The sequence below is a fragment of the Branchiostoma lanceolatum genome, chromosome 16 (assembly GCF_035083965.1).
Source record: "Branchiostoma lanceolatum isolate klBraLanc5 chromosome 16, klBraLanc5.hap2, whole genome shotgun sequence".
Taxonomy (NCBI): domain Eukaryota; kingdom Metazoa; phylum Chordata; class Leptocardii; order Amphioxiformes; family Branchiostomatidae; genus Branchiostoma; species Branchiostoma lanceolatum.
The window spans coordinates 4,848,248-4,858,021 of record NC_089737.1 but is presented as its reverse complement, the minus strand read 5'-3'; the positions used below and the strand labels follow the sequence as shown (position 1 = coordinate 4,858,021).

The 9,774-nt window shown below is 40.2% G+C and overlaps 1 protein-coding gene across 1 annotated transcript; it reads left to right on the top strand.

Moving 5' to 3' along the window:
- The first annotated feature begins 3,992 nt into the window (after nt 1-3,992).
- On the top strand, nt 3,993-8,169 carry LOC136421850 (uncharacterized). Its single transcript, XM_066409418.1, has 3 exons — nt 3,993-4,579; nt 5,977-6,048; nt 6,300-8,169. Exons 1-3 carry the CDS (start codon nt 4,079-4,081, stop codon nt 8,091-8,093), a joined length of 2,367 nt encoding a protein of 788 aa, XP_066265515.1. The 5' UTR covers nt 3,993-4,078; the 3' UTR covers nt 8,094-8,169.
- Nucleotides 8,170-9,774: the final 1,605 nt, after the last annotated feature.

The following is a 9,774-nucleotide window of genomic DNA, read 5'->3' as shown; positions in this document are numbered from 1 at the left end:
TGAAGTAAAACAACAGATTTGTCCCTGAATTGTTAAATTGATAATTGGGCAAAGCAGCATTTTGCGACCCTACTCATTTACGAGTTAATAGAATGTAAAGTGTTCTTTTAGCAAACTTATCTATCAGTTTGAAAGGGGTGTTAATGGCCCGTGTCAAATTTCTTGAAGAAAAAATTCTCTTATCCCCTATAATAATATCAACAGAAACGGAAACGTTGTCAATCGACAAATACAAAGGGACTAAGGAAAAAGACAAATGCAGAAAAATAAGTGGAATAAGTGTGGCAATTAAAAAAAATCATTGCCATAGCGAAGGTGTCTGGGCTGATCTTTTACTTCACTGTAAGTAAAGTACCAACGTAGCACTCTTAGTTCTGCCATAATAATTGTTCAAAACGCACTTAGAAGTCAGAAAGGCGTCTGACAAGCAGATATAGAAGGGCACCATAACTCGGGGAGTTCCAAGCAGATGCAGATATCGAAAGGCCAGAGCACACTCCCGGTGAAGTATCCTGTCTCTACCATTTTTGGATAGGTGGAGTGAGAAACTAGGTTAGACATTCGGTTTGCTGGGGCTCCTATGATCGTTTTGGTTGTTATTCTAGCTCTGTAGGATGTTTCGAGGAGCTACTGTCGTTTTTCCGACACCAAACCCCTCCACGTAAAGCGTTCAGTGTAGACTGATCATATAGCCACAACGTTCCAAATTCAAAATGTAAAATGTGTTTATATGCATACCTATTCATAGGTTTCACGAATGCCTTACTATTACTGACTACCTACTGTTCACATGTTTGACAAATGCCTTACTATTACTGACTCCCTACTATTCATGTTTCACAAATGCCTTATTATTACTGACTCCCTACAATTCACAAACGCCTCACTATTACTGACTCCCTACTATTCACAAACACCTTACTATGACTGACGCCCTACTATTCATATGTTTCACAAATGTCTTACTATTACTGACCCCCTACTATTCATATGTTGCTCAAATGCCTCACAATTACTGACTCCCTACTATTCATATGTTTCACAAACGCCTTACTATTACTGACTCCCTACCCTTCATAGGTTTCACAAATGCCTTACTATTACTGACTCCTACTATTTAAACGTTTCACAATCCCTTACTATTACCTACTCCCTATTATTCACGTTTCACATATGCCTTGCTATTACTGACTCCCTACTATTCATGTTTCACAAAGGCCTTACTATTACTGCCTCCCCTACTATTCATATGTTTCACAAGTACTATTACTGACTGCCTACTATTCATAGGCTTCAAAACTGCCTTACTATTACTGAATCCCTACCATTCATAGGTTTCACAAATGCCTTACTTTTACTGACTCCCTAGTCCTTACTATTCATAGGTTTCACAAATGCCTTTCTATGACTGACTCCCTATCGTTCATAGGTTTCAAAAATACATTACTAGTACTGACTCCCTACTATTCATATGTTTTACACATGCCTTACTATTACTGAATCCCTACTATTCATAGGTTTCACAAATGTCTAACTATTACTGACTCCCTACTAGTCATGTTTCAAAAATATCTTACTATTACTGACTCCCTACTATTCATGTTTTACACATGCCTTACTATTACTGACTCCCTACTATTCATATGTTTCACACATGCCTTACTATTACTGACTATTACTGACTGCTTACTAGTATGGTACTTTGTCGGGTCATCTTGACCTGCTTGAGAGCCAAAGTTCCTGTCCCAAGGCGGTACACCATGTTAACAGCCAGGAGCGTACATTTAACTTGTAATTTTGTGTTGAGATTGACACGGTTGTATTCAGGGATTGGCCTTCGTGACACTTGGTGATCAATCACTAACCCGTTGACAGTGAGGCCAAAGCCCAGAGTAAGGGCCACATGTTTGTATTCTTATGGAAATCTTAGAACGAATGACACATTGATATATATATATATATATATATATCATACAAATAATTATTGAATATCCACTGAATAGAGAACAAACGTATGACGTATAGTACTACGTTGTTTTGGTAGTATCCACGAAGAAAACAATAACATTTGACCACAGATAAAACGTTGTGCATCAACATTCACGACAAAACCAAAGACGCAAAATCAAAGACAAAACTGATGTTGTTATGGAGATATTAACATTTTTTTCTTGCATATATACCGATATCGATCTGTGTGCTTTTTGTACATACGAATTAACTAGCAAGTGACGTTGATAACTCATGTGAGGACAGATATATCCGTTTATATAAATAACTGTGCAATCAGCTTGCTATCTCATTAACATTCTGGTTATTAATAGATTAACCGTTTGTTAGTCTTTTCCAGACTTCATAGGTTGCTGAAAACATACTAGAAATTGGCCAAGTACACTAAATGATATGCCAGGTTTGCAAATTGTACTTCTACGACCGGTTAACTCCCCTGGTATATTATCCAGTCTGTTTTATCAATTTCTACTATATTTTAGATAACCTATAGAGTTTGATTAATACTAACAGAAGTGGACTAGTCTAAATTTTTACTGATGAAGTATTTGCCCACTTGGCTGTGTAACATCAGTATCACTTACTTTTGCCTTCAAACCAACATGGCGGCGGTGTAACCGGAATGTTGCCCAACAACTATTGAGGTCATAGGTGAAATAAGATTAGGGGACGAATGACAAATTATCTTAGGGGATACGCCAAAAACAGTTACTCAAGCAACTGGATAACATTTTAAAACAGTCAGACGTTTCAGACAGCATCCGCTATATTTCGTCAGTGACTAAAGAAAGATCTGATAGAACTAGGTTTTATACCAAAACTCAATATATATGTTAATGAAGTGAAGATAATTTCAGATGGTTCAATAGGATAGTAAGTTTAGACAAGGTTGTATGCTAATTTCATTATCGCAAGCTAATTCAATAGTAATTTCAAATAGGATGAGATAGCAGCTCCGTTTTAAGATTTTGTCCAATTTTATGAATTCAGTTATTTTTCCTAAGGTCATATCTAATACGCCTCATCCCCCACACCCTATGAAGTTTGATTGCTGTCCTTGTCATACGTCAGGTGTAGCCAACCCTACCCTGATTAAAAAGATATCACGCGGCAAACGACACGATGTAGTTGATAATGAATGAATGAATGAAGACATTTATTGTACATTCGTGCCCCGAGGGGCTAGGTACAGGTCGTCTAACATAAAGATAACTAACATGTAAGTGACATGTACAGTGAAATATATACAGTACATAGTTTAAACATACATGGTAGACGAAAGTGATAAACTAAGCTTATCCAGTAGAGTCAACCTCTGATATGATCATAGGTGCGTCAAATAATTAACTGGTTTATCTGATCTAGACTTGCCTTACGTGTGAGCGGATGCGACATGTCATGTATATATGCATTTGTAAGCTGGGACGTTTCCTGTTGTGACCTGTACTGAAACCAGTGGGTACATTTTGTATATGTTTGCAAGTTTGAAAGTTTGCAAGTTAAATCTTGCCAATGCTGTATCAGCATGTGTTCGGTCCTGGATACAAATGTGGTAGCCTCAACCAGGCTCCGTGGATCGCTGGGAAAATAGTGGAAATTGGCCAAATAGAGTGAATAGTATGCCACGGGCACTCCGCTATACAGGGAAGCTCAATAGGCGTACCGTACCCTTGGTATACTATTCACTCCATTTGGCCGATTTCTACCATTTTCCCAGCGATCCGCGGAGCCTGGTAGAGGCTACAAATTTGGATCAAAGCGCACAATAATTTGCTACAGAGATCGATGATTACAAAAACTTAGTTTTGACTACATGATAAACTAGAAAACAATTTGAAATATGCAGTTTTAAGAGAAAAAAAACGCACTCAAATAAACAGAAAACATTGTTCTTTTAATATTTTTAGTATTTAGTATTTTTAGTATTTTTTAACAAGTCCTGTCGCTCAACTTTCTGCGTATCTCTCTATTTACACAGAGTTCATGTGTGGTGTAAGTGACATCAGGAAAACATGAAGTCAAAATTCTCGAATTTGAAAATTTGAAGGTCTCTCACCGATGATCCAAGATGGCGGACGAAGTTAACATTCCCGACGTGAAGGTCAACGACACGGAGGTCAACGACAATGAAGAAAGCCTCGAGTCGGTGAACCGTACAGATCAGGAATCAAGCACGACAGATATACCTTCACCTCTGGAGAATAAAGAAAGAAACATGACGGAAACTAATGAAACGTCTATTGATATAGACAAAGAAAACGAAAACAACGAAGCTCAGGAAACACAACCCTTGCTCTTACAACGTCAAGTCGTGCACGAGGGTACCGAGGTGATCACAGTTCAGGAACTTCCCGAGTTAGAAGCGACAAAAACAAAGAAAAGACGTAATTGCAAGGACTTCTTCTGTGCATGGGACGACAGAAGGGCGTATTATTTTGGTAGGAAGTTAGGTATCATCTTTGTTTACCTCGGGATAGGAATGGTGATCGCCGGGATCTTGCTCGTCTGGATCTCAACTGTGTGGAAACCAGAAAGGCCGTTTGCTATGATGATCTGGATCGGGATCACGGTAAGTTGGATCAATGTGTTAACACAACCACTGCACGAAATGGCCTCGGATCCTGACGTATATCCTGAAGTATCCTGACGTGATCCGGAACCTAAAATCCGGAAGAATCCGAACGGATCCGGGGTCATATATTTCTCGGTACGCTAATGGGCATCCAAATATTGGGACTCAGGGTACCACTTCCTTTTTTTAGTTGTGTAAGTACGTAATTACACAAGTTGGGTAAGTGGTACGTTGAGTCCCAATATTTGGATGACCATTAGCCTGCCGAGAAATATATGAGCCCGGGTCCGTTCGGATTCTTCCGGATCTTAGGTTCCAGATCATGTCAGGATACGTCAATATCCGAGGCCATTTCGTGCAGTAAACATTTTGTAAACCCTGTTAATGCAAATATGGTACTAGTACACTAAGAACTGTCCTGTGAAGTCACGTTGATTCAAAAGACTAGAATGGAAAGTTTGTTTGCTAACCGTTGGGTCACGTCCGTCATAGGTCATTGTACAATTTTGATGTCGTTTAATTTTCAAGTTGGCTGTGGCAGGATCAACCTAGCCTCTACCAGGCTCCGCGGTTCGCTGGGAAAATAGTAGAAATTGGCCAAATAGATTGAATTAGATGAAGGGAGTCGGAGAGAGGGTTCAATATGCAATCCTAACTGGGCCTACGAATGAGACCCTCGATGGCCTAAGTCCCCCGGCAAATATTCTCCCTATAGCCGGCGTGGTTAGTCTCAGACTGGTAGAGACTAGGACCAACAGTCGACAAGGACTGAGACAGCATTTTCCGTAACAGGACAGATGAGTTTTGTACCTCACACGAAAGACTAACGCAAGAATGACCTTAGCTTGCGATCGTACGACGATTGTAAGACAATTTTTGGGTGGTACCAATAAATAAAATACTTGTTTTGCGGCTTGTTTCTGCGCTCTTTTTAAACACCCAAAGTATGAAAAAATGATGCAAATATGCTAATATGGGAAAGCAAATGTTAATTTCATACCGATTGCCTTATCCAGAATACTTCCAGTTTTACCCCCTGAAACTGCTTAGGGCACCTTTAAAAAATCTTCAACACATTTCTACCGCAATAGAGACTCTTCTAACGCCAATATACATGTATATATATATGTTGTTATTGTAGGCTAACCTCATTACGTAATAGGTCATGAACTCATGACGCTAGAGGTCACCTGCCTCGTGGTTCGGCCATCTTGTCCGCCATCTTTGTTCCTTGAGTTAAGTTCACTGAGCTGTGCTCGGTTTGCACTTCAAGTTACCGTCTGGAGTTGTCCATTGCGGTCCAATTTGACGTAAGGCAATTTCTTTTCCGTTCTACAAACAAAACATAGTTTAAAGTAGATTATCATTGTTATATTCTTTTTTTTTTGTTTCAGGTTATTATAGTTGGGGCTTTGATCATTGAAAACTCCAACTGGCAAAAGGAAATCGATAAGGCTAAGAAACAGGTATATATGTTTCAGGATTTTACAAATTGAATTCTAAAATACGCATTGTCAAATACATGAAAACAACAATTTTCAATATCGTTGATTTTCCTTGCAACGTTTTAAAGTCTTCTTTATTTAAATGAAATGATTGAATTGCAACATGGTGTGATGCTTTTTCAATATTGAATCTATCTTTGCTTACGATGGTCGATCAAATATAATCGAGAATATAACAAAATGATTTGACGATTAATTTTACATTCTTACAGAACATTGTGTATGCACAAGAGAAGCTCGAAGAGAAGGCAAAAGAGCCCAAAGTGTTCTACGGAGCAGCTTTCGACGACATCGACATAAAAGACGAAAGTGGACAGACTGTTCAACTTACAAAAGAACAAGTACGGCAGATGGTCAGTGATATCGTGGGGCCAGATGCCATACACTCTATCTACCATATCGGTGGACAATGGAAAGTTTACTTCCATACCAAACCAGCCAGAGATGAGTTTATGAACAAGGCATTGGTGTACAGGGGTAAAGACATTCGAAAGTATGTAATTGAGTCCAAAACAGAAGAAGAGTTGGCTGCCTTAGCTGAGCTGGACGCTTTAGAACCCCGGGATGAGACCTTATACGGCTACATGTTTGAAGATGGTGATGTGGTCAATGAAGATGGGAATCTGGTAAAATTAGATGAAGATGAAGTGTGCGAAAGCATACTGAATACTGAAGTCGATCCAGACAAGTTGTACGCGGTGGAATACATACGAGGTGAATGGAAAATCTATGTCTACGGAAAAACCTCAGGAGACAAACTGATGAAACAGGGCCTAACAATCAGAGGCCAAGGTATCAATCTACGTACAATAGACTACAGCAAAATTGTCCAGCCTCCAAAAGCAAAACTTCGAAAGTCAAGCGTGTCGAGCGGTGAGAAAGACATGTCAGGTGTTGCCATTTTGAAGATTTTTAATCTCCCAGTTATTGTAGAAGACCTTGTAGTTATCAAGAATCTACAAAAAGCAGGGTGCAAAGTGAAAGGGGCCATACAGAAACAGAAAGTCAAGCGACAGTTCGCAAAGTCATCGGTGTACTTTTTAAACGGAATTCGCTTTGTACGGGTCCGTATTCCAAGCATAAAGCGATTTCCTCTGAAACAGTTTTGGGACGGATACTTTGTCAAGATGGAAGTGGTCAAAGTTTTTCCCAACGATGATTCCACCGAGCAAAGTGCCCAACTAGCTTCCGCCAGTAGTGCCCTGCAGGTAGAAGACAAAATGGCCAGCCGGAAGAAAGAAGTCGTGACAACAGGTATTTGCCACGTGAGGAATGACGCAAATGAAGAAGACGTTACAGTACCGTCCCTCTCAGACATGGACGCTGACCGTCCAGGGTTGTCCAACGGAGCAGATAAAATCTCGCGAGAAAGGGCGACGACTTCTTTGCATGATTTTGACATGGGGACCGATCGTACCGAGGAACTATTTCAAGCAGGTCAATTCTCGCGTGAGGGGACGAGACCTTTCCCGTATGAACTTGATAAGGGGATCGATCATAACGATGAACTATTAGACGCAGGTGAACTCTCACGAGAGGGTACGAGATCCTCTTCGTATGAACTTGATATGGGGGCCGATCGTGATGAGGAAGAAGATGAGGAAGAATTAGAAGCAGGTGAACTCTCACGAGAGGGTACGAGATCTTCATCGTGTGGAGTTGACATGGGGACTGATCTTGAGCAATCAGAAGTAGGTGAATTCTCGCGAGATGGTACGAGATCCTCTTCGTATGAACTGGATACGGTCACCAATCGAAATGAGGAGCTATCAGATGCAGATGAACTGTCGCGAGAGGGGACGAGACCTTCATCGGATGATCTCGAAGGAGCCGTAGGCGGAGATGAGCCAGAAGATATCAACATTCCGGAAATGATGAAGAGAGCCAACGGTGACTCCGGAATACAGACACCGGAATCCGGATCGAGAACTTCCGTTCTGGGGTCACAAATGTCAAACCAGGAAGGAGCGCCACTGTCCCAGATGCGGCAGGAATATCTCGTTTGATATTTTTCTTATATCATCCGAGAAATACTGAACAGATGCTTGCAATTGAAATGTAGTTCTAAGTAAAAGGCATTTCTTATATCACACATATAGTTCTATTTTTTTTCGATTCTAAAGACACACCCTAAGAGTTCTGTATGTATATGTGCGCTTCATATTGTTAGATTGTTTTATCTTGTTGGTTGATCTACATACTATAAACTTGAAGATATTTAAAAGCATAGACAGTCTTAAATAAGGCAGTGCATCCTATGTAGTTGATAGTGTTTCAATGGCTTAGTATCATAACATATTGAAATTTTGCTACGTTTCTTTTGTATTTTGAACGATGTGGTGTATTTGTTGTAATGGGTGTAGATTAAATCGATATTACCTATATTGTGTATAATCACGTAGAATATAGTGTAAGTACACAAAACTGAACCAATGACGATCTTATATTTGGCCAATGCTCTATATTAGACCAAAACCTCTAGTTAAACGTGAAATATATCATATGCACGGGTGGAAACGACGTTAATGTATCGCTATTACCCACATTGTATATAATCACATAGAATACATGCAGTGTAAGTCCACAAAATTAAACTCATTACGATCTTATATTTTGCCAAATGCATATATCAAATCACAACCTCGAGTTAAACGTGAAATATAGCATATGCACGGGTTGAAACGATGTTAAGGAATCGCTATTACCCACAATTGTATATAGTCACATAGAATACAGACAGTGTAAATACACAAAATTAAACTCATTACGATCTTATTATATTTTGCCGATGCTTTATATTAAATCAAAACCTCAAGTTAAACGTGAAATATAGCATATTATAATCTTGTCAATGACGCACTTTCTTCTCTTCTTCTTCTTCTTGTGATTATGTGCACAACCTCATCGTGCTGAGGGCTACGGCACAGTATTTTGGTCAAGGTCAATTTGGGCACTGGTTGCTCGCAGTCTACTAGTATTTGTGTTTTGTGTCCGGTATTCTCTGTCCCCTGGCTCCTCAAAGGGCAGGGGCGCCACTCCCTGACCGTCACCCGGTGCTGGGGGACGGCGAGTACCCGTCAATGTGAGTAAAGAGTTAATGTAGGGTAGTCTTGAAGGCTTCTAGGGTCTGGGCCTTGACAGCATACTCAGGTAGAGTGTTCCATTCACGTGCTGTTCTTGGATAGAATGAGTTCAAGTGGTAGTCTGATTTTGAAGTTGGTATGTGGTATGCCAGACTGTTCTCGGTGCGGGTTGGTACTTTGTGTCCTTTGGTGGTGAGGGGCATCTCTGATGCTACAATATTTCTCTGAATCTTGTAAAACATGTGGAGTCTAGCCTGCCGTCTTCGCTCTGCCAGCATGTTCCATTCCAGTGTGGTCAGCATACTAGAAACACTGGACTGTCTCCGATAACGGTGGAGCACGAAGCGTGCCGCTCTTTTCTGTACAGCTTCTAAGTTCCTGATGTTCTTTTGGGTGTATGGATCCCAAACTGTTTGACAATATTCCAAGATTGGCCTCACTAAAGTCTTGTATGCCCGAGCCTTCACATTTGGGTTTGAGATATTTATGTTCCTTCTCAGAAAGTTCAAAGTGTTAGTGGACTTTGAGGCTACTTGGTCTATGTGTTGATCCCAGCGCAGATCTTTACATATTGTCACTCCCAGGTATTTGACACTACTCACAT

Excerpts from the sequence above, each read along its gene's own strand:
- LOC136421850 (XM_066409418.1), top strand. The coding sequence starts at position 4,079 with ATGGCGGACGAAGTTAACATTCCCGACGTGAAGGTCAACGACACGGAG. Across the intron at positions 4,580-5,976 it reads TGATCTGGATCGGGATCACG|GTTATTATAGTTGGGGCTTT; the intron begins GTAAGTTGGATC and ends TTTTTGTTTCAG. Across the intron at positions 6,049-6,299 it reads TCGATAAGGCTAAGAAACAG|AACATTGTGTATGCACAAGA; the intron begins GTATATATGTTT and ends ACATTCTTACAG.